Raw genomic sequence first — 24,627 nt, 5'->3', positions numbered from 1 at the left:
TTGTTCCGTTTCTCTCTGGGCACACGTTTAGATTTCCTCTTGGCAGATTTCCTTAAAGTCAGATGGAACTTCTTTGCATTAATAGAGGCCTGCATGTCGTCTCTGCTGGAGGCCGTGGTCACGAGCTGATGAGGTGTGCCCCAGCTACACAAACATGCTGAGGGGCCGGGAGCCCTCAAACCAGGTCCCTGCCGCCAAACTGCTACGTGGCCTCTTGCAATCACTCCTCTAGGGAACTCATTTTCGTCATCTTGGCAAAACGGAGCCTTGGCTGGATGTGCTGCCCAGCTCTGGCCCTCTCTGACGATGGCTGTCCTGGGCTGCACGGGGGATGTAGCTGGAGGTGGGGTGGGGAGGGAGGAGACATGGAAGGGAAGCTATGCCATCATCACCCAGCTCGGGCTGTGGTGGATCAGTGGCAGTGCCCTCACCCAGCACAGTGCCTCCTGGGGGGGGGTGCTTGGAAGAATAGCTGAGGGGCTCCCAATACTTTGTGGAAGAGCTGCACCCCCAGAGAACTGGGCTGCGGAAAAATACTTTGCATTTGTGCTGCTTTGCACTTGGTGAAAGCCCCTGTCGCTACTACTTGTTTTGAGCCTCGCCCCAGACCCATGAATGAGGCAGACTCACTTTCTTCATTTTCCAGATGAGAAAGAGGATGAGCAGGGAGTTTAAACAGCTTTCCCAAGGTTACAGCATGTGAGTAGAAGAGCTGGATAAAAATGGACGTCTCCCCAGATCTCAGCCCTGCACTGCCTCTTCAAGGACTTCTGGTGGGACAGCTGCTAAGGGGACTTGATGCTTTTCCAGATATCTCTAGGGCTGCCAGCGTGGCTCCAGCTATTTCTGGGACCAGGGCAGGCCCATGTGGGCAGAGCAGGGGCCCACAGTCTCTGCCCAGACACCATCCTCCACCTTCCAATGGCTTTTAGGCACAGGCCCACAGTCAGCGTGAGTTCTCAGTGCATCTTTGCCCTCCCCTGCTGCATCTGGTCTCCTACAGCCTGCAAGGTTCGCTGACCCTCAACCTTAGTCAGCACTGAACCCCCTTTTTCTGCTCCTGTTCTTAGCTGAAGACTTCGGGATCCAGGTTCTAGTTGACCTTGTCACATGTGGCCAGGGCCCTGTTCCTGGATTGAGAAAGCTGGGGCCCCAGCAGGACCCAAGAGACACTGTGAGATCTGGGGCTGGTGAGTAGAAGACATAGATCCGGCTCCTCGTCAACTCCCAGCCTCTGCAGAACAGGGAGCACTGAAGCCGTGCCGAGGATCTGGGTGACGGGAAAGTATTTGCCAATTGCATCCATAACCAGAGAAATAAATTCCTCGCCCAAGGCACTGTCCTGAGGCCTGGATGTTGGGGTTACACCATTGCACAAAACAGGGGTGACCCTGAGGGGCAGAGCTGGGGAGTACGGCCCAAGCAGCTGGGCAATCGGGTTGGGAGAGAGGGACCACAGTACACGTTCTAGAAGTAAGCCTCGTTATGCACATTCTTCTTCTCAAACTTTTGCCTGAGCTCAGAGACCAGAGCTGACTGGACGGGTCTTCCCGCAGCCTCGTGTTCCGCCAAGGCCTTGGGTTTTGGTGATGGATGGAGTTGCTGAGGGGCGAGGGAGCCAGAGACTGTAGGCACCATCCAATGGGCTGGTCCCATGCTGGGCGCCGTGCTGGGTGGTGGAGGGGGAGCGGGGACTTTGGGGGGCGGTGCACTTCCCAGGCTGTTGTTGTTGCAGTTCTCATTGGGAGGATCCTCTCTGAGCACAAACCTGTCAGCGGCCTTGGTCCTTCTGAACTTGAGCCACTTGACGCCGGCGGTGCGGGGTGCAGGGCTGGGCCGCTTGCGGAGCACACGCCGCACCGGCAGGACCTTGTTGGACTTCTTGTTGCGCCAGAAGGTGGCGGTGGAGATGAGGACGGTTATGGCCACAATAATGGCCATGATGCCGGCCAGCACACCCACGGCCTTCATGGGGTTGTCTTTGGTCTGCATCAGGAAGGCAGCCATGGGGTTTCGGGACAGCATCTGGAAGAAAGATGCATTCGGCTGCTCCTGCCTCGTCCCCGGAGGACAGAGCAGGGGCCGTAAGCTCCCTTAAGCCTGATGGTTTTTAAGCTTTCTGGGGTCAGGCATCCCTTGGAGAATCTGCTGAGCACTACGGACTTCATTGCAGAAAAAATGCACACAGAGAAAACACAATGCATGCACCTGTGCAGAAAAGTGCACACAGAGAGAGCATGATGCAAGCACCTCTTCTGGATGAAGAACTCCTGCATTAGCTGCTACTGCTTTCCTTTGACTGGGGGGAGTGTGTGTCACGTTTGCCCAAGTGCATTAAGAACCTCTTAAGTGATGACTTCCTTCCAGACCCTGAGCTGAGAACTATATACATAATGATTTTACTTCTGCCTTTCAACACCCATGTGAAGGAGGCATCATTAGTCCCATTTTACAGAAAGGGAGTGGAGGCTTAGTAAAGTCCAAAGTCACACCATCACAAAGTGTTGAGACTAGGATTTCGAGCTGGTTTCAAAGCCTGTGTGTTCGATGGCACAGGTGGTCTTCGAGAGCATTGGGTGGGTGTCTTTGGAGGAAGGTGGTCTTTCTCCCTCTGGCCACGTGGCAGTGAGGTCTGAGCTGGCCCTCTGGCCCTCCCCCCCACCCTCCCGCAGATCAGGGCTCCGTACCCACCTCAGTGTCTACGACGTCAATCTTGAGTAAGGCCGTGGTGCTGAAGGATGGGGAGCCGCGGTCCTTGGCCTGCACCTCTAGCGACCACGTGTGGTCCCCGCTGGGCGTGATGTTGTGCAGGGCATCCAGGGAGCGGATGGAGTTCTTGAGCCGGATCTCCCCCGTGTGCATATCGATGTCGAACACGTTGGCTGGCTCTGCGTGGATGATGGAATAGTCTACCAGGTTGTTGGGCTCCTCTGCGTCCTGGTCTGTGGCCTGTGCACAGAGAGGGACAGACAGAGCTGGGCTTCGGGGGCGATACTTGTGTACCCTGGCTCAACCAACACGTCATATAGAGCTGGCTGGGCTGAAGGGAAATGGTCCTAATCCTATTTGAGTGAATGGAGCTGGGAGAGGAATTGAATGAGCCAGGGTGGGTCTGCGCTTGGCTCTCTATGTGTGTTGTAGCAATTCATTCTCAGGACAAGTCTAGGCAGTCCAGTATTGTCAAAAAACAAAAGCCTGGAGGCGGAGTGACTTGTCTAAGGATGGAGAGGTAGAAGGAGGGCAGCTGGGATCCAGAGTCAAGTCTGTTGGGTTCCAGGGTTCATGCTTTTTCCGTATCGGGAAGGCAGTGCAGTGGGGAAAGCGGTGCTGTAAGGGCAGGCAGACCAGCTGTGTGAACTCAGGCAAACCAAACATGCAACCTGCCTGAGCCTTAATTTATTTTTATGTGTAAAGTGGCAAAAATATCTTCTTTCTCAGAGGTTACTTCTGGGTTGAGGTGGGGATGAGGGTGTATAAAGTACCTTAAAAACCCTTGCTTATTTCAGGAATCCAGTATATTTTAAAAGAAATTCTTATGCTACAGTGCCGCTTGCACTTGCAGGGACAAGACTTTTAGGGGAGCTCAGCTACCTTCGAAGCCCACCTCAATTTTCACTGGGGTCCCCAGCACCATTGTCTTCTCCTGGACGCTCTTTCCAAACTGGGGGTAGTGGTCATTGACATCCAGCAGCGTGACGAACACCTCGGCTAGGCTGTACCTGCCCTCCATGTCCTCTGCCTTCACGTAGAAGTTGTACCTGGCAGTGTCTTCGGCGTCCAGGCTGGCCCAGGGCTGGGTGTAGATGATCCCAGAGGATGGGTGGATCAGGAAGCTGTCGGGCACAGACAGAGCAAGCGAGGGTGTGCACAAGCACACTCACGTACATGCGTGTACACTCACAGAGGTGCACACGTGCCTGCGGTAAGGAGCCGCCTACAGGAAGGGGCAGTAATGCACCAGGCAGCTTCCCCAAGGCATCCCGCAGGACCACCCACCTACTTAGCAGTCTTATCAATGTAGAACTTAACCCGAGTCACAGCCCTTCCCTCTCCTCCCACCACCTGCCCCTTCCTAGCCCAGCACTGCTTGCCTGGCCCCCAAGGCCACGAGCCCCAGCTCCAGGCCATAATGATGTCCCTTCTCCTCTCAGACTCACCTCACCTGGTGGGTCCCCACACCTCGACCTCAGGCTGTCTACAGCTCCCCTCCATTCCTTGCGCCCAGGCTCGCCTCCCCGACCCAGGTCCTGCTCTTCCCAGGCTCCTCCTGCCTTTAGCACAGATCCTCCTCCACCCTCAGCCTCCCAAATCCCTTGCCTGAGGTCCTGTCCGGGATTCTGGATCTACTCACAGGTCTGCCCCGGATCCATAGATGGAGTATTTGACTTCACCCCAGGGACCTGTGTCCGGATCGACGGCCTGGAAGAGAGAAAGCTCCCAGTGGCCCCTGCCCCTTTGTCAGGGCATGTTGGCAGCTCTTGCTTTCAATGGCAAAACAAGGATTTGGGGGGTTTGCCCAGCTGGGGAGAAACTGATCTGGAGCCCTGCTCTGGAGCCCTAGTTTCACCCCAGGAGATCTCAAGCATTGGAGGAACCAGATCTGGAAGGCCTTGTATTTCTCATTATATGTCCTCATTACAGTCCTGTGAAGTGCTGTTATTCCCACTGTATAGAAGAAACAGGCTCAGAGAGGGCAGGTAGCTTGTCTAAGAACACAGCCAGTGAGTGTGGGCTTTGCGATTCAAACTGGAGCCCCAGTTTGTCTGACTTCACAAGGCCCCCTTCACCCCCAGTCCCTGGGTCAGCCCCAACCCACTGTGACAGCCAACACGTTGGAGCCCCCTGGGGCATTCTCGGGGATCCTGGCAATGTAGTAGTGGGACGTGAACTTGGGGACATTGTCATTGGTGTCCAGGAGCTGGATCACGATGTCCGCTGTGGAGCTGAACTTCTCTGGGGTGTTCACTTCGATGGCCAGGAGCTGGGGAAGGAAGGAAAAGGAGGACTTGTCTGGGTGGCAGTCGCTCTGCAGAGAGCCTGCCACGTCCCGTCTCAGTATCATCCCTGCCTTGTCTCCCGTTTTCTCAGCAGCCAGCCAGCTATGCCTGCCCCCACCTGCAGGGGGCACCTCTAAGGCACACATCATTTCCCTCCCCACTGACTGCAATGCCCGTTTCCTTATGGTTGCCATTTGCATTGGGACCAATTTCTTTTGCTCCACTGATTTGCATATTCTTTTATTTTAAAATTCCATTAAAAAAACTATTTTGCTTCATAATATACTTCAATATCTGTTAGAGCAAGTTCCTGCCTCATATTCTTTTTACCTGAATTTCCTGACTATTCAGGTTTATTTCTCCAGATAAAAACCAGTATAATTGTGTCAAGCCCCCTCCCTCCTCCCCTAAGGAAATTCTGGGTAAGACTTAATTGAGGTGGTGTGATCCTTTATTAATTGACGAGAATTTGCATTTTTAAACAGGGTGTGTCTTTATACTTCTTGCCTTCTTTATGTCCTTTTGTTAGATTTGTGCGTTTTTTTGTCATTTAGATGCTGCATATTTCTTGTTATGGTAATTCCTAGAAATTTTATCTATTAGTTGTTACTGTAAAAGTGCCCTCTTATTCCATTATTCTCATTGCTGTTTTTTGTACGTAGGAAAACTATTAGGTTTTGTGTATCAACTTTATAATCAATCATGTTAGCAACTTTGCTGTGTCTAACAGTTTTTCGATCATTTCTTTTAGATTTTTCTAAGCAAACAATCACATCATCTAAAATAATGATAATAATAATAATTTTTATCTCTTCCTTTCTAATGTTTGTACCTTTTGTTTCCTTTTTTTATCCAGGAATAATGTTATTCTAGGAATAGTGTTAAAGAATAGTGGTGAGAGCAGTTATCCACGTTTTGTTCCTGACTTCATAGAATGCTTTTAGAATTTCACTTTTATCGACTGACTGATTGATTGAAGTACAGTTGCTTTACAATGTTGTGTGGAATTTCACTTTTAAGCATGATGCTAGCTATCGGTGTCTATGCATTTATAATCATAAATAATTAAAACAATTTAAAAAATATCAACAAAGTATTTTTCCTTTTTATTAATATAAATTATATATTTATGTATAATATGCATTTATTTATGTTTATCATTTTAAATAATTACATGTACAAAGGAGTATATTTTTCATCTCCTGCTAAAGTTTTTAACAGAATAGATGACATATGTCAAATGTGTATGAGAAAACATCTATCCTGAGGATCAAATGGTTTTCTTCTCTCAATCTATTCACATGGCACATCATATTGGTAGTTTTCCTTTGGACACCCCTCCATGCATTCCTGGGGACAGTCGTAGTTTAGAAGCGGGAGCTCAGTGAGGCTGTGTGCAGTAAGAGAAGGTTCTTGTGTCATGTTTCTTCTTCTCCCTTTTCCACTTACTCCTCAAATCAGCAGGAGGGGCAGAGAAACTGAGAGGAAAGGAGTAGGGCCAGGAGGGGCAGAGTGTGACAAGGGACCCCTTAGGAATGAATCTAGGTACTGCTGTGACCCCCCATTCAGGGTAGTGCAAAGCATCACCTACCTTGAAGGTTAACACTTTGAACTTTTCAAAGTCAATGGTGGCTGAGTTCTCTACAATGATCGTCACTTGGGCTTCATTCAGGACCGTCTGGGGGACCACTCGGAAGATGCCCCCGGGTCCCACCAGCCGCAGGTTGAATTTGGCATTGGCTCCCTGGACAACAGTTTGGAGAGAGGAAACAGGGAAGATGGATGAGAACAGAAACTCATTAGATAGTCGCGCTGTGCAAGGAGCCTTCACGTGCCCTTGACCCCGGGAGGTGAGTATTATTACTTCTTTCTACAGGGGAGGTGATGAAGAATCAGAAAGGTTGAGCAGACTATGAAGACTCACCAAGGAAACAAGCACAGAAAGCCTAGCCCTGAGCCGGGCACAGGAGGCAACAGGCCACATCTGCACTGTCTGGAGGGTCAGACGCACAGGTGCTTTCATTTGACTGGCTTTTTCCTTTTAATTGATTGTGAATATATTTAGGCCAAGCAGCTAGTCTTTGATTATTTACCCTCCCTCCTCTCTCTCCTGGTTACCCACTCTTGCGTCATTCATTTTGTGACTCTCCAGGCCCCTGTGACATCAGCAGGAAAGGCTCATGCAGGCTCAGCTTTGGGACTTGGTCCCATGTGGTTTGCAGGAAGACAGAGTGGAGGGCAGGACCACATACCTGGTCTGAGTCGTTGACAGTGATCTTGAGGCCCCGCAGGATCTCCCCCTGGGGCGGGTGCTCATACATGGACAGCTCAAATCTGTTCTGGGGTCCACTCTCTCCATAGAATGTCGGCGGATGGTTGTTGAGGTCCACGATCCGGATGGTGACAGGGGCCATGGCCTGGGCAGCTGGGGTCCCTGCAGAGCTGACCTCAGTCACCTGGGGTGGGGACAGGTGGCTATGGCTGTGTGGCAGGCTGATTCCAAGATGGCCCCAATGATCCCTGCCTCCTCCTGGTATTCATGCCCTTATGTAATCTCCTCTTTTTCAGTGTGGCCTGGCCTAGTGACCTGCTTCAAACTGATAGAATATGGCAGAGGTGATGAGATATCACTTAGTGATTAGGTCACTAATTTGTGATTAATCTAATCACTAATAAGTGATTAGATTAGGTCATAACTTCTATCTTCTAGACAGATAGAAGATATCTATCTATATCTATCTTTTGCTGGCTTAGATGAAGCAAACAGCTGTGTTGAAGAGGCCTGTGTTCCTAGGAACTAATGGTGATGTCTAGCCAACAGCCAGCAAGGAACAGAGGTTCTTAGTCTGACAGCCCACGAGGTACTAAATCCTGCCAATAACCATGTGAGCTTGGACGCTAACCCTCCTCCAGCTGGGTCTTCAGATGAGAACCCAGTCCTGGCTGAAAATTTGTTGGCAGCTACGTGAGAGGCCTTGAATCTGAGGACCCAGCTAAGCTGACCCTGTACTCCTGACTCACAAAAGCTGCAAGATATAAATGTGTGTTGTCTTAAGGCACTAAATTTGTGGTGATATGTTACAACAGTCATAGGAAACTAGTATAGTGCTATTACTTGTCCTGTTTTACAGATGAGGCAAGAGGAGTGAGGGTCACACAGCTGGGCTAGGAAGAAAGTAGATGTGTCTGATTCCTTAGGCAGTGCTCTCTCCACCTCACTGCACTGCCCTCTCCTTGCAGCCAGAGGCGGGTTCAAACCCTAGCTTTACCATGTTCTGCACTTGTGTCCACTTGTCCAGGGGGAGGCTGCAGGGAGGGGAGGTGTGGCGATGCACAGTGGATGACAAATACAGGCTGCAAAGCCAGGGCCAAGAGTCCACAAGCACCTCAGGAACGGGTGGCAAATACCATATGAGGCCCTGCAAGGGCTTCCTTCTGCTCTCCTATGAGCATGTCTGGTCTTACCTATCCTCAAATGACCCTCCCTGCCCTCTACTCCATCACACACTAGCTGCTTCCTAACTCTTCTTTGGTAGAAGCTTGTGCCCTCTGCCCCCTTTCCTCCCTTTCAATGCTCAGCCCGTCCCCAACTCAGATACTTCACACTGACTTCCATGCTGCAGGTGGCACTGCCCGCTCCCCCTCCCCCTTCCGAGTGTGCTGTCCCCTTGGCTAAAGTGGCTCCCCTTTGCAGGTTGAACTTGACCCCTGGTCTCTCCTTCCCTGGCACCTCACTCTTCCTCACTCTTATCCTGGGGTGCTCCCGCAGTGGCCTTCTGAGCCGGTGGCTCCTCTCTCCCCCCAGCCCTCCTCTGGGTGGCCTCATGCCCTCCCCTCCTTTCACAGCTACCTGTATGTTGATGCTGTCTGCCCTGAAGTCCAAACCTGTACCCACAAGTTTGGATGTTTCAACTTGAATGTCCCCGAGGCACCAGAATGTCTCATGCCCATTCTACTCAACTTGCCTTCTCACCTGTGTTCCTGATGGCACGGTACCACCCTAGATGCATCCCTCCCTCTCCTTCCCCCCCCAACTCATGGCCCCGTTCTGTGGAGTCTGTCTCCTTCACAGTTTGCCGTTCGTCCATTTTCACCGTTCCGCCTCCGCTCATCCCCACGGCCCCTCGGCATCTGTCACCTGGGCTGATGGCTTTGCTTCCCTACCTCTCATCCACTTCCCTCCAAACCCAAGTTGGGACCAGTGCTCTCAAACGTCAGGCTGAGACTGGTGCCAGAATCACCTGGGAGCTCAAAACATGCAGAATCCTGGGTTTCCCCCAGACATACTAAATACCCATCCTCGGGAGTGTGTCCTGGAAATCTTTTTTTTTCCAAGCTCTCTGATTTTGGGAATCCCACTGGTCTAGTGAGCAGTCAGAGTGAGCTTTTAACAAGACTCTAATTCTGCTCAAAACTTTCCATGGCTCTTCCCTGCTCTTGGGCAGGACTAGGTACATAGTTTGCAGGCCCAGTGAAAAATGAAAATAGGAGGCCCCTTGTTAAAAAACTGTTTAAGAATTTCAAGACAGCAAGAGCAGAGCATTAAGCCCAGCATGGGACCCTTCTAACTATGGTTCCTGTGTCATCTCACAGGTTGCATGGCCGCAAAGCTGGCCCTGTTGCAGGGAAAACCCATGCCTCGTATTCAAGGCCTTTACTCCTCCGGCACCAGCTGGGCTCCAACCGTTTCCCCTTTACGTGCTGCCTGTGGACTCTTGGCTCCGGTCCCACCTGACCCCTCATTGCGCCCCTGCTACATCATGTGCTCTCACCTCCAGCCTCTGCTCATTGGGCTTTCCTAGCTTTGCAAGGCCTCCGCCTGCCCCACCCTAAACAGTGGTCCCCAACACCAGTCTCCACTTGCTGGGTCCTACCCATGTTCATGGCATCGCTGCTTCCATCCTTCCTTCTCCTGCCTCATCACAGCTCCCCTCGCCAGGTACCACCTCTTGTAGGTGCTCCTTGAAGCAACATCTAGATCCTTCCTCCCTAGATCCTGCGAGCCCTGGGGGTTAAGGGGGCAGCCCAGGTCTCATCACCTTTGGAACCTTCCAGGGCCGAAGGGTGGGGAACGCCAAGCTCCTGGGAGGGTACCTGTACATGCAGCTCATACGCCTCTCTCCGGAGCTGGGCAGGGCTCTGGGTGATGGAGATTGCTCCAGACGTCTCATTAATTTCAAAGGCTCCATCACTGCCTGCCACAGAAGAGAGATGTGCCCTGCAGTTCTGAACAAGGCCACACGGTGGCGCAGGGTGCCACACGTTCCTCAGACGTTATCTCATTCAAGTCTCCCCTATTATCATCTGTGTCTTGCCAATGAGGAAACTGAGTCTCAGAGGCGCTAAGTAACTTATCTAAGGTTACACAGTGAGTGCAGAACTGGGACTCAAGCTCACTACTTTCTGGCTCCCAGGTGCTCTAGTATTTTGCTTCGTGTGTGTGTGTGTGTGTGTGTGTGTGTGTGTGTGTGTGTGTGGTAGAAAGAGAAAGGAGAAATAAAGAGGTATAGAAGAAGGGAGATGGGGGGTGGAGAGAAGGAGAGAAAATAATGGAGGGAAGAAAGAGAAAGACTGGAGGAGGAGGAGTAGAGGGAGATGCAAGAAGACAGGAGAGGAGATGGTGTGGTGTGGGCACTCGGTAGGTGTTTGAAGGATTGCAGCGGTGGAGGGGAGGGAAGGCAGTCAGAGGTCTGCATGCCTGGGGAGAGATGCCTGTGTGTGATAGTGGACACATCTGCACGTGTGTGAGCTGCTGGAAGGGGAGTGTGTACCAGGCATGTCCCAGAGACAGGGTCAGAGGAGGTGATGGTGTCTGAGTGAGAGCATAGAGATGTGTGCATGTCTGGGACCAGGTACGAGGTGTGGTGGTCCCCTGGAGAGGACCAGGTACGAGGTGTGGTGGTCCCCTGGAGGGGACCAGCTACTGAGGGCTCAAGAGCCCTCCCCAGGGCTGGCTTCTCCTGCTCAGTTGCTGCCCAGCTGTGGAAAGAGCCCGCAGACTTAGGTTCAAACCCAATGGGAACTTGGGATAATTTAGCTTCTCTGAGCCTCAGTTTTCTCACCCATGTACAGGGCTAGTACTAGGCACACGCAAAATCATCACTGCATTTAATTCACTGAATTCAACTCTATGCTCTAGGCCAAAACATTTAAAAGAATGAGAAAAACACATGGCAATTTAAAGAGTATAAGAAATCCTGCCACCCCTTCCCATTAACGAGGTATGCCCAGGAGCCTGTGGGAACGTGAATTGGCACCACCTGTGCCGCTCTCAGTATCCAGCCCCCAGCCCCTCCCTGCCCAATGCGTCTCTCCCTGTTGCTGGACATAATGAGAAGCAGGGACCAAAGCAGACGCCCAAGGAGACGTGCCGCCTCCTGCAGGGACCCAGCCACTCTTCTCCACGCATCTTGTGCTTCTGGCCTATAGATGAGGAAACTGGGATCCGGAGAGGCTGGATCTCACTCTGGTTACCCAACGAGTTGTAGCTGCAGCCCAGCAGTGAGCCCCAGACTCACCGTTCACGAAGCTGTAGAGAACACGGTTGGGTTTGCCGCGATCTCCATCCATGGCGACGACGGTCAGGACCTCTGAGCCCTTGGGGGGAATAAGGATTTTATCCTGTGGCCCTGGGAGGCCGTTCGAAGGCTTTGGGAAGTTGCCCCACCTGACAAGCCCTGCTCGATCCTGGCCTGCCACCCGCTCCTGGTCTCCCTACTCAGGCCCATCTCCCCAGAGGCCTATCCATCCTCATGGCAGCTTCCTGACTGTCCTCTCCCCCCGCCCCGGCACCTCCTTCCCGCTTAGCTCCTCAGCAGGACCGTCTGGGCCTCGCCCTGCTCTGACCTGCGGCCCCCATGGGAGCAGCCCGGCCTTTCTCTCTCCCTCACTCTGTGCCCTTCTGCACCACTCAGCTGCCAGCATCTGAAAAGGTGATGTCTTAGCTTGGGCCCAGCACATGAGTAGTGCTCAGTAAGTGTTTTCATTGTTGTATAAAGCTGGGAATTATCAGAATCCGGGGAAGTGAAAATTGAGAATGCAATTCCATTCCACAGAGAGTTCTTGAGCTGTGGCCATGGGAGGTGTGGCTGAGGGGGCAAATAAACACATGGGCTCACCCCAAGGAGGGGCGTGCCCGTGGAGGGGCGTGCTGGGCGTAGGAGCAGACATCAACCGAAGATGTCGGCGAAAGCAGTGCCTGGGCTGAGCCGAGAAGGGCAGGAGGTGTTAGGCCCATGGACACGTGTCCAGCAGAAGGAAAAGGGTGCAGTGGTGAGAGGGCTGGGCTGGGCTGAGTAGAGGATGGTGGGGGCTCCCGGGTGGAGGGGAGGCCAGACCCTGGATGCCAGGCCCAGGACTGGAACCTGAGAGGTCAAAACACAAAACACAGGGGTGGCGGTGGGGGGGGGGGGCGGGAAGGAGGGACAGAGACTGCACTGAAGGGGGAGGAAGCTGAGGCCAGCCTTCCAGCTGGGCCCACGTGTGATGTCTGACAAGGGTTGTGGTGATTCAGCAGCAAACTGTGGGAGAACTACTGGTTTGAGGGGCCCCAGGCTATACAGGCTTGGAGGGAGGGAAGCGAAAGGCACCTCACCTCCTGTACGAGGTGGAGGAAAGGGCCACCTAAACCAAATCATCAGCTCTCTTCCCAGCCTCTCTTCTCAGCCCTTTTGAAGGGCTGACATGTGCAGCCGGGCTGGCGTAAGCCTGAGTGAGTGAAGAGACGCCTGGCATAGCCTGGGCACCCGGTACGTGCTCCACACACAAGCCGCCACTTCTTCCCGGGCCTACTTCCCCATGCAAAACGACCTGTTTGTGGCCTGAGTGAGGGGTCCAGAGCCGGCCTCCCCGTGAGCTGAGGCGCGAGCCGGGTCGAGCCCAGCCATCCAGCAGGGGGATCCTTGGGCAGCGCGAAGGACAGGGCAGGAGGTGTCTGGAGGTGACACTGGGCTGAGGGGCGCAGCCACCCACCGGAAGGGTGTCCTCGTACACATAGCCGTAGTAGGGCGTGCCCACGAAGACAGGGGCCATGTCCTGCACGTCCTCCACGTTGACTGTGACCGTGGTGGTGGCCGAGAGCACCACGCTGGCCCCTCGCAGCCTCCCTCCGCCATCCTGGGGAAGGGTCGGAGAGGGAAGAGAGGTTGGGCTCTGGAGTTGAGCAGACTCCCACGGAATCCGGCTCCTGTCACTTACTGGCTGCCCTCCCTGATTTCCGTTTGCTTCCGTGTCCCCTGGAGATAATTTTGCCCTCATACGGGTGTTAGGAAAATTAAATGAGATGAGGCAAGAAGGTCTTCAACCAGTGCCTGCTACGCAGTAGGCGCTCATAGGCATTCCTTTGGAAAGAGGGTTAGGTTTCTCTCCAGGGGAATCATGTCTGATCAGTACCAGAGGAGGAGGGGGTCAGAGCCAAATCCCCTCTCCCAGCCCGGAGCCAAGCCTCAAACACTCCTGAGCACCTGCTAAGAGCACGATGTGGACCCGCGCCTGAGCGTGTATAATGGAGCCGTGCGCCCACCAAGCCAGCGCTCGTGGAGTGGCTGGCAGGCAGGCCCGGCACGAGCCTCCTGGTGCAGACTGAGGGGGGTGCCCTGTAGCCAATATGTGACCAGCAAGGGCCTTCCTGGAAAAGAAAATGGGGGGCTTAGAGGGACGGCTGGGGTTTCCTGCCCTCGGGAAAGAGCAGCCGCTTTGGTCGAGCACCTGCTGAGTTGCAGATCCCATGTCACACGCTTTAGAAGTATGAGGAATTTAGTTAAGTCTCGGGGTGGGCAGATGAGACAACTGAGGCTCAGAGAGGGTAACCGGTCACACAGAGAGGAAGAGGAGGGTGAGCAAGCCCGGGCAGAGAAACAGAGGTGCCCAGAGGCCAGGCTGTGTGGATGCGAGCCCTCTCTGGCTCAGAAACACCAGCCTCCCTGGAGAATATGTCCATGTCTGGGCAGGCTCCACGCATTAGAGATTCCGAGCGGCTGCACCCCCCATCCCCTCCCCATTGTACCTTCTGCCCCGAACTGCCCCCCAGTTGTAGAACCTAGCTGCTCCAATCCAAGGGCAGCTTCCCCTGACGGAGGCTGAGGAGGGTCCAGGTGCTGCCATTCCTCCCTCTCTATTACCTTGGCAACCACAGCAATGAAGTGGGCCGGGGCCTTCTCGTAGTCCAGGGTGGCCCCAGCCTGGAGGCGGAGTACACCACTGTGGCGGTCCACAGAAAACTTGGTGGAGTGTGGATTCTGTAAAGAGCGAGGGGCAGGCTGGGCCTTGGGGAGGGACCCAGGGCCCTCACCTGCTCTGCTTCCTGAAAGGGGGTCTTCACCGTCCTCCCTTCATCACACGAACTCTGCTCTCAGGGCTGAGATGCACACTTCAGGGCACTCAGTCCTCCCGGCCCCCAGGGTCCCGCTTCCTAGGGCTCTGGGCTTCCCCTCCCTCTCCCTCAGTCCAGCAAAGACGTTCCCTTCCAGCAGGCCCTCAGCTCTTTTCTCAGCTAGACTGGAAAACAACGGGGCCCAGCTCGGGGCTAAGCTCTGGCCTGGAGTTTCCAGCAGGCAGAAATGTCAGCAGAGTTCTCTAACCTAGAGGAGGTGAGGGCTGAGAGCCATAGTGACAGAGAGAGCCTTCGGGATCTTCCAACCCCTCCATTAAGTGACTGGGGGTCAGTCAGCAGCATCTGGGTAGGGGGTTGGGGCGGTCAGATGGGGACAGGGGACAATCCTCAATCTGAAGAGGGGTGACTGTGTGTCAGGAGCTGTTGTTGGAGCTGGACACGTATTTAATCCTCGCAACTATCCAATGAGGATGCGCTTTCGACTTGCCCATTTTACACAGGAGGAAACTGAGCTGGGAAAGTCATACAATGACGGAAGCCCCATGCGTGGGAAGTGGTGGAGTCTTTCCAGAACCCGTGGAGCCCAGGGGCTTTCTCCAGAACCGGTGTCTCTAGCCACTGAGCTATACTGCCTTGAAAATGGTGAGTGCAAGTGATTAACTGTGGAGAGCAGAGAAGATGCTGCAGAAACAGCAGCCATGGGAAGGAGGGCAGTGGGTTCCGGAGGAGTCCAGGGAAAGGCAGGAGGTGTGGGGAGGGGTCTCCGCCTCCGACAGGGTGGGATGGATGGACAAGGGTAGGGTGGAGGTGTCACAGCTCTGCTCATTCTGAGAGTTGCCCCTTCTGCCTTTTTTCCGATTGACACTTCTAGGCTCAGACAAGTTTCTTTTACTTGGTGTGTGTGCAAAGTGCCCAGGCCATCTTCTGGGGGAGGGGTTGGTAGGGGGAGAGCTGAGGGTCCTGAGATCTGGGGAGAGGGAGGCAGGTCAACTCAGAGGGAGCCAGGATGGGCCAGTCAGGGGAAGATGGCTTCCTCTCAGGCCAGTCTTAGGTCCCCACCTATTCATCCCACACCTGCATTTACTGAGACCTTTTTGGGTGGGATGCACCATCTCTGACAATCTTTGGGAATAGCTGAGGCACTGACCTAAGGGCTTTAGTGATGGAGATGGGGGCTGTCCAGGTGTCCCTGCTAGCCCAGGCCTCTGGTTATTTCCTGTGTGTCCCACCTTACCTTCAGGAAGTAGGTGACACTCCCTCCAGAACCTGTGTCCCTGTCCACTGCACGGACCTTGGCAATACTGCTCCCAGCAAGTGTGTCCTGAGGGGTCACAGCCACAGAAAGTCAGTCCCAGGGGCAGTGACAGATGCTCGGGGAACTGGGGTCTGGGGGCACGGAAAGGTGTAGTCAGGGAAGTGAGGGGTGAAAAAGAGGTGAAAGGTGGTGATTGACCCAGGGAGCATCCAATAGGAGGAGGGGCCTTGATGGAGCAGACACACTGGAGTCAGAGCGGGGTCAGGAAAGGGCAGAGGGAAGGAGGAACAAACAGACATCCTCCCCCTGAGAACGGCTCCAAATAGACAAAGGCTTTAAATATGAAGTGACTGTAAACAGTTAACAAACACAGACATATTCCGTATCACCAGGGATCACACACGTGCAGCTTAGAGCCAGCGCAAATATCTTTCTCCTACTGAATTAGCAGACATTTAAAACTCCCAGAATGGCCAGTGTCGGCCAGGAACCAGGAGACAAACCCTTTCTCACATCCTAGGGGAAAGGCAAACAGGTACCATTCTGGAAAATCAATCTGGCAACACCTCACAGGCACCCAGGCTTTGACCCAGCAATGTCAAATCATTCCAATTAGAGAAAGGAACTTTTATGCTCAGAGTCTGTTGTTTGGTGTTTCTTATGACGGCAAAAACTTAAAGTATCTTTAATATCCAAACATAAAGGAACAGTTCAGTAAATGCTGGAATATGCACTCAAGGAAAGCTATTAAAATCTTAGTTACCGCAACTTTACAATTACTGAGGAAAATTCTTATGTTATAAATTCAGTGAAAAATAGAATACAGAAAGCACATGTTTAGTATAGTCAAAACTATGTAAAATAAAGAGAAAGCAAGAACCTATGATCATGAAAATGATGAGGAGGAAATACCCCCAAATTTAACAATGTTGTCTCAAGCTGGAGGGATTAAGGGTGGTTTCTGAAACTCTTTTTTCCCTACTTTTCTGTACAATTCACATTTTCACGATAAGAGTACATTATAGGGAATTCCCTGATGGTCCAGTGGTTAGGACTTGGCATTTTCACTGCAGGGGGCGAGGGTGCCCCCCAAAAAAGAAAGTGCATTATAATTCTAATGGAAAATGGTCAATGAACATTCCTTTGGAATAAAAATGTGAGGGGCTGGCAACAGAGGTGGCAGGAGGACACAGAGGGGAGGGGTCTCCAGAGGGTAGTGAGTGATGGAGAGGGCTCTTCACTCCAATGCCTGGTCCCCTTGGCCAGGTCACAGGGCAGCCCAGAGGCCTGGGGCGGGAGTGCATCGACCCTGCCTGGTGGCCCCTTGCTCACCTCGGGAACCTGGACAATGTAGGGCTCCTGGATGAACCTGGGTGCCTCGTCATTGGCATCCGTCACCAGGATAGTGACTTTTTCCGCCACCTGAGAAGGGGCAAAGGGGACAGGTGTTGGAGCATTGAGACCTTCCGGGTGATAAAGGGACAATGGCCTCTAACACCCTAGGTGTATGTCTCTGCCCCCTCCTTCCCCCTCCCTTCCACTCCCTCCCTCCTTCCTTCCCTCTTTTATTCATTCATGCAGCACATACTGTTAAGGAACTACTCGGTGCCAAGCACTGTGCTCCATGCTGGAGACAGAAGACACAGTCTGATGGTGTGAACTTTGCAGGGTGGAGTGGTGGGCAAATAGCAACATATGAAAGAACAGTCGTGATGTCATTCAGGGCGGCAACCACAACAGGCTGGGCGCTGGGGGCTGGGGCCTGCACCACATGCCTCTGGGGGCACCGTGTGCCCCAGCCTCGGCAAAGGCACCAGTTTAGGGGGCTACATCCAGAGGCCCAGAGAAGAGGCATCTGACCCAGCCTGCGGTGGCTGACAGCAGGGAGGCCTCACAGAGGTGTGAGAAGTAAGGTCTGCAGCACTTTGTCAGGTGAGAGGGGAAGAGGAGGAAGGTGTGTCAGGAAGAAGCAGCAACACGGGCAAAGGCAGAGCGAAGCACATACGTGGGTTTAGAGCGCAGAAGCAGATTTAGGGCTACGCGGCTGGGGGGGTGAATGTGGGAGAGAAGGCGGGTGAGTCTGACGGTGCTCTGAATGGCAGTCTGGAGCTTGGACTCCACCCTGAGGGCAGTGGAGGCCAGCTGCTAGCGCTTTCTGAGCTGGGATCTGTGGCCAGGCCTTGCACTGCACAGTGATGGCTCCAGATGTGGATTGAGGTCGGGGAGCCTTGGAGGGAGGGGAGCCCCCAGGATTATCCGGGAAGCAGTGATGAGGGCTGGGCGAAAGTGGCAGCTGTGGGGAAGGAGGGGAGGAAGGAGGGGTCGGGTGCCCAGGTGTTCAGCTTGGGTGACGGTGCAGAGCCAGGAGCCAGGCGGGAGGAGATGGATGGGCAAGCAGGTTTGAGGAGACACTGCTTGAGGAATGTGGGTGTGCTCTCCCTCCCTTCCTTCCCCTCTCTCCTATGAGCACATTGGGGCAGATCTTGCTGGACCTCAGCTCGGGTTTGCTGGGAGCCCTGCCCCGCGTGCTGCCAGGGGCTGGCTGGAGTGTGTACTCACCAGATTCAGGCCGTCGGAAATGCTGACAATGGCTTCAATCTCGTCCTCCCTCTGTGAAGCACAAGGACAAAGTGTCCAGGAGTCTGAGGCACCATAAGGACCCCTGGAGGCTGGGTGCAGCAGAGGAGGCCCGGGCATTTCAAGGGAGCCCTGGAGCAGGGCGGAGTGGCTGAAAGCTGCCTCTGGCCATGCTTGAGACCTTATTTTGGGGCTTGGCCCATCAGGGGTTCTCATAAACCCAGAGGGTGGACATGCCAACAGAAAATGTACCCCTGTCAGAATGAGAGATGCTAACGAGTGTGCTGGAGGACCCAGGAAGAGGTTATTAATCCATTTAAAATTTTTCCTCGTTTTGCCCCTTATCTCTCCCTCGACTCTCCATATTCTACAGTTCCTCAGAGGTCCAGGTCTGTGGTGTCTCAAGCTCTCCCCTTGACACGGTGGGTGTCGAGGTTCCCACGTCCCGTAGGGTGACAGGGAGGGGGGAACAGTTTCACCTCCTCTGCTGTGTCCCCCAGCTGTCTCTGGGACCCACCCTTCCCTTTCTCTGCACTGGTGGAGTCTGCCATTGGATCAGAACTGGCAGCATCCCGCGGCTGAGGTCCAGGTACCTGGTCCACCAGCCTGGTGTGGGATCTCACAAGGGAAACATAGCCCATGCCCTGTCACCCGCAGGTTCAGAGGGCACAGAGGGGGAGGAGTTTTAGCAAACTCAGAGCCGCTTTCTAAACCAGTCTTTCCAGCCCTGATCCGCTGGCTGTTTTCTGTGATTTATGGGAGCTCTCCAAGGATGCTCTCTAGGGCACCTTCCCGCCCACAGAGCTCTGTCTACATGCCTGGCAGGCAATGTTCCTCACAGGTCCCCATACCTCTCTGTCCAGCTCTTCAATCAGGGTTATGTTTCCAAAATTGGGGTCAACCGAAAAGACACTTCTAGCGCTGGGGTCAAAGCTGATGTGGTAGGAGACGGGGTCTCCCTCGGGGTCTGTTCCATTCAGGGTGTACACATGAGAGCCTGGAAAGAGACAGTTGAGCGCTCACTGCTGGCCCCGTCCCAGCTGACTGCTTCCTACTCTTTTTCTTTATTCTTCACGACTATCAGATGGCTGTTAGTACCTGCCACTTTACAGACTGTAATCTAGAATACGAATTACAGAGGGCTTCAGGGCTGCTGGGTCTAACTCTAGGGTCTCTGCCTGGAAATGACTCCTGTCCCAGGAACCAAGACTGGGGATGCGGGATGAGGGAAAAGGGAGGAGCCTTAAGGTGGAGGGGTGACCCACGGGCAGCACTGTTCCCCATGCTTGGATTATTCAGGGAACTCTGAGCAAGTGCTTCCTGTACACTGCAGTGGTCCTTTTGCTCAGGGTTCCCAGACCAGGTGATGGAGAGGAAGTGTGAACCTCCCTCCTTCTCCCGCTCCTCTCCCTGCAGATGCCACTGAGTTCATTGTTCTGGGGCCATTTTAAAGCCTAGAGCCCTGGGGCTCTGGCACGTTAGTACTTTGCTCAAGGTCACGCAGTGGGTAAAGGCCCCAGCGCTGAGGACTGCCGCCTGCCCCTGGGGCCGGCCCCGTCTCTGGGCTCGGCGCCTGGGTCTCCAGGACGGGCCCAGCTTAGGTGTCCACGGCCGCCCGTGCCCTCCTTTCCTGCAACTGCCCCAGGGGATTCAGAGCGCTAACAGGATGTCCCGGGAGTCACGGGTTCGGTCTCTATGTCCAGGGGAACGTGGGCCGCCCCTCCGGGAGACCTACGTGGGGCAGACGCCAGGCGTGCTCACCCACAGGAGTGTCCTCCGGGAGGCTGAAGAGGGCCATGTTTCCGTTGGTGCTGCCCACCCCGTTGTCGAAAAAGTAGGGGGCGAAGTTGGCCTGGGCTAGGAAGAGAACACAGAACAGAGGACACCCGAACACGCGCAGGGACAGCTCGGCACCGGCGTGGTCGCGCGTCTGGCCCACCCGCGGGCAGGCAAGGGCTCCCGTCCCAGAGCCCAGCGCGCCCACCGGGGCCCTCGGCCACCTCCTCCCGTGGGCTCCGGCTGGGCTCGGCTTGTCAGGGACACGCACCATCTGGGCGTTTGGAACTCAGGCAGCGGCCAGTCTCAGCCCCATCAATGGGCAGACTAGGAAGCCTCGCCCAGAGAGGGGCAGTGCCCTGGTCAAGGTCACACGAGGAGTGAAAACACCCTCCCACAGCCCTCGGGGCAGCTGCCAAACCTCCGACTGCGCTTCTGAAGAAGCGGAGAGCAGCGAGAATCCCCTTTCCCCAGTCCGTGTCCCCGTCCCCCATCCCGAGCCCCATTCTGGAAATGAACGGTCCAGAACTGTCCCTGGGTCCACCCGGCTGGCGCCAGCACCCACCCCTCGTCCCTACCGGGGCCCGCGGGGCCTGCGGCCACTCACCCAGGCGGTGGAACAGCAGCCCCAGGGCCAGGACGACCCGCAGGCCGCGCCCCATGTCTCCGCGGGCGGGTCTTGCTGCTCCCCGCAGCAGAGGCCGGGCGCCGGAGCACGGAGCATGCCCTGGGCCCGCGACGAGTGCAGAGACGGGGTGGGGGTGGGGTGGGGGCGGCGGCGGGAGGCGGGCGTGGGCGGGAGCGCCGAAAGGTGCGGAGGGCGCTAAGCGGATGACACGGCTCGGATCGGCGCCCCTGGAGCGCTCCCGCCCGCAGCGGAACGAGACCAATTAGTGGGTGCAGAGCTGAGGGGACCCGCTACCAGCAGCGGGCGGGGGTGGGGGCCGGGAAGGCATTCCTCTGTGCTACCGCGACCTCTGCCCCCAGGTCTGGAGCGCAGGAGCCAAGGGGACCCCAGGGCCGCAGGGCACTGGAAAACTGGGACTTTTTCCAGGTCTGCAAATCCTGGTAGGGCTGGGCTCCACTGGAGTTTTCCCTTCTTATGAACTTCCTCTGTGACTGTCAGGGAGTTTGCCGCTCTCTTTGAACCTGACTGTAAAACAGCGGTAGGGCACGGGCGCAACCTCAGCGCGGAAGGATCCCTCCCACTAGTCTCTAGGAGAAATGAGGGCGGGGCAGAAAGGGGGTGGGTGGGCTCTGGGAAGGGCATGGCCTGAAAAATCCAAATCGACTCCAGGGATGTGGCCCTGAAGGCTTTGGGGGTGAGCTTTGCGGTTGGGAAAGGGGCAGATGGTGAGGGTTTATCAGGACCACCTCTCTGAGATCTCAACCCATTCCTGTCCTGCCCGCCCCCAGGCCAGGCTAGCTCTCCCAGAGGGTCCGATTACTAGTCTGGTCACTAGTGGGGGTCCACGTGTGTTGTGGGCAGCAGAGAGGGCCTTCAAGTCTCTAGTAAGGTGGAAGCAGAGATTGCCAGGCAGCAGGCTAGCCTCCCTCCCCATCTGCAGTGCCCAGTTGTGACCATGGAGAAGCAGCAGACCCACGCACGCCTCGCAAGGAAGGGCGAACTGTTTGAAAGCAGATTCAGGCCCCATGATGGCACAGACTTGCTAACAGAGCTGGCCAACACAGGTATGGACTGTCCCAGGAGGGGTGAGCTTCCCATCCCTGGAAGACGTTTAGGCAAGCGAGGCGCTGCTATGGGGGCCCCGGGTGCTGACAGCTGGGAGAAACACTTAAGCTCAGGAGCCTTCCTGGTTGCTGATAAGTTTCCCCGGGCTGGACCTTCACTCTCTTGCTCAGACACCAGCATCTGGTTGAAGAAGCAGCCTGTTCTCCTTATATTCACAGGGTGTACAGGGCGGACACTTCAGGCCCGAGCTTGGTCACTCTCAAGGATATCCTTGGGAGGGTGTGGCCACAGACAGAGAAGACCCCTTTGTGTGCTCCCCAGAGAGGCTGGGGTCCCAACATTTCCTCCCCAAGCGCGTTCACAGGAGTAGAGCATCCCCCATCCCCCAGGCCAGTCCCCCGCCATCTACTGTTAGCGAGAGTTAGGGATTCAGGCCAAGGAGAAGATGAATGAGCAGTCCCAGAGTGTTTGGCAATTTTCAGGCCCAATTAACCAAAACCCTTCATGTTGAATCCCCTCGGGCTTGGCCCTATCACTGAAAAGGTGCACTTTATTTATTTTTTGAAAAGGTATAACAGTTATTTTTATTTTATTTTATTTATTGAAGTATAGTTGATGTACAATATTACATAAGTTACAGGTGTACAATATAGTGATTCAAAATGTTTAGAGGTTATACTCCATTTATAGTTATTATAAAATATTAGCTACTTTCCCTGTCTTGTACAATATATCCTTGTAGCTTATTTTATACTTAATAGTTCATACCTCTTAATTCCTTACCCCTACATTGCCCCTCTCCCCTCCCCTCTCCCCACTGGTAACCTCTAGTTTGTTCTCCGTATCTGTGAGTCTGCTGGAAAGATGCGCTTTAACTTGCACAGACATTCCTGCATCATTCGTGTTACAAAATGCTGGGACAAAGCTAGGGCAAGCATTCCCTGTGTGCTACACAGAGATGAGGAGACTGCGGCTCTCTGTAGATCACCCAGTGAGCTGGAGGCACAGACAGGGTTTCCTGGGGCAAGTGTCAATGTGCTGAGAAAAGCCGGCTCTCCCTGTGTCCCATCTGCCCATCTCCTCACCAGTGGTTGTGGTGCTTTTGACTCCTTTCTCCTCAGTTCACTCAGTCAACAGACTTGTACTGGAGAGGGATAGAGAAGGAGTACCCCACATGCCGTGTGTGTGTGTGTGTGTGTGTGTGTGTGTGTGTGTGTGTGTGTGTGTGTGTGTGTGTGCTGTGATTGTCCCTGCTTTCGAAAGGAAGAAGTTAAAGCACAGAAAGGGTAAGTCACTTGCCCAGGCTCACACAGCCAGTGAGGGAAAGAGTCTGGATTCACACCCAGTTTGGCCTGGCTGTAAAAATAGTTGAAACTCTTTCCATGGCAGAGGAAGATGACCGTGAAGCTCCTGAAGCTTCAGCTCCTGAGCCCCTTTCTCACACGTCCTTCCAGAGCCCTAATTTTGTATTTGTAGTTTATATTCTTCTGTCCCCCTTCAGTTGTACAGGTTCAGATCTCTTACAGTGACTAGCGGCCTGGTTTGCCTGGGACTGAGGGGATTTCCGGGGTACTGGACTTTCAATGCTAAAACCATTAAAGTTTGACTTAAACGGGAATGAGTTAGTCACTCTAGACCGGCCCCTGTCCTCAAACAAAGCATCTGAGAACGTAAAAAAACAGCAGCTCTTTATGGAGGTTCTCACCATGATCTTGACCTTGTGGTGCTGAGGGTCTGGAAACTGCCTGGAGGGCTCAGTTTCTCATAGCTGGGAAGGAAAGTCCCACCTGCCATGAGACATGGGGCTTGGCCCTCACTCAAAGACCCCGGGCAGTCTCGGGCACACCTGTCACCTTGTCCTCCACGGGCCCGTCACCCCTGCATGGTGACAAGCTCCCTCTCCCCTGGGCCTCCTCACCATGGCACCTGCTGTGAAATACCAACTCAGGTCATCTCTAGGTCAGGTTCCGAGAGCTCTTCCTCAGGTAGATGTAAAACAGCTGGTCCCGCTGTTAGAAATTGGGAATTCGAGTGCCAGCTGCCAGACTGGGCATGCACGTGTGTTCTAGCCCCATGTGCCAGCATGTCACCCCAGGCTCTTGTGACCTCTTTGATCATATCTGATCTGAGCGTGCTAACCCGCGGTGCCTTTGCCCACATACATGCACGCACATTCGCACAGCTGCCCGAAAACACACGAGTTCTAGTCCCATTTGCAGACCCATCTGTGCACACATGCGTGCACAGCCAGCGGATCGCTCACATCTCCTCATTTAAACACGCATGCCCAGGTCACGTGTGTGCACCTGCACTAGGGGAGTTTGGGCAAGGAGCGCTCTCAGCTCTTTCTGTTGCTGAGCAGCAGAGGCCTGCTTTCGGGCTCATGTTCCTAATGACTCTGATCTAGGAGGGGGATAGGGTTGGTCTCCAGCACCCTGCTACTGCCCCAGCTGTCTGGGATGAGACCATCTGGCAGACTAACGTCTGCCCTGGAACTTGGCATCCTGAGCTGTTCTGTTCAGTTGCCGAGTTCCAACAAAATGACTGCTCATGACAGGGAAGCCGTAGTCCAGGATGGGGTTTGGTACTGAGCATGAAGGCATAGGGTCAGGGGATGTACCTTCTCTGGACACGACTGTGAGGTCCCACCTATCCCAGCCCAGGTGAGGTCCTGAGGACTGTCCTCTACAGGTCTGGGTCAGGTATACCCACCTGGCTGGAATTTGGGAGTCCCTCCCTACAGCAGTGGGCTCTGTGGGGCTGAGGAGTCCTGGACATTATCTACTCTGAAATGTGGCCACTCTCTGACCCCTTGCTGTGTCCAGGCCAGGTATAAGGTGGCTGCCTCAGTGTCCTTTGACATGGGGATGGCATTCTTCCTCTTATCTGTCTAAGGCCCGACTTGTTCCCCTAACTGAGAGACTCTGCAGGAATCTGGGGCTGCCACCTAGTCCCCCAGTCTCCATCTAGCTGGAACTAGTACCCACTTGCTGGGATT

At 54.3% G+C, this 24,627-nt stretch overlaps 1 protein-coding gene across 2 annotated transcripts; it reads right to left on the bottom strand.

The window, feature by feature from the left end:
* Positions 1–1,467: 1,467 nt before the first annotated feature.
* Positions 1,468–20,598, bottom strand: CDHR1 (cadherin related family member 1; the record flags this gene model as incomplete). Of its 2 annotated transcripts, XM_082673624.1 has the most annotated exons (17): positions 1,468–2,025; positions 2,692–2,949; positions 3,605–3,833; positions 4,352–4,419; positions 4,817–4,981; positions 6,589–6,741; positions 7,250–7,453; positions 10,092–10,192; positions 11,516–11,594; positions 12,969–13,112; positions 14,117–14,233; positions 15,563–15,649; positions 16,916–17,005; positions 18,143–18,193; positions 19,012–19,157; positions 19,922–20,017; positions 20,544–20,598. In XM_082673624.1, the coding sequence occupies 17 exons, from the start codon at positions 20,596–20,598 to the stop codon at positions 1,468–1,470; spliced, it is 2,601 nt and encodes an 866-aa protein (XP_082529750.1). The 2 variants fall into 2 exon arrangements, with proteins under 2 accessions (XP_082529750.1, XP_082529749.1); XM_082673623.1 differs by lacking the exon at positions 20,544–20,598 and having other exon boundaries at positions 19,922–20,210.
* Between the last annotated feature and the right edge of the window lie 4,029 nt (positions 20,599–24,627).

The sequence above is a fragment of the Grampus griseus genome, assembly GCF_964374135.1.
Source record: "Grampus griseus genome assembly, chromosome: 16".
Taxonomy (NCBI): domain Eukaryota; kingdom Metazoa; phylum Chordata; class Mammalia; order Artiodactyla; family Delphinidae; genus Grampus; species Grampus griseus.
The sequence above is the reverse complement of the archived record's forward strand: the minus strand, read 5'-3'. Positions and strand labels throughout refer to the sequence as shown.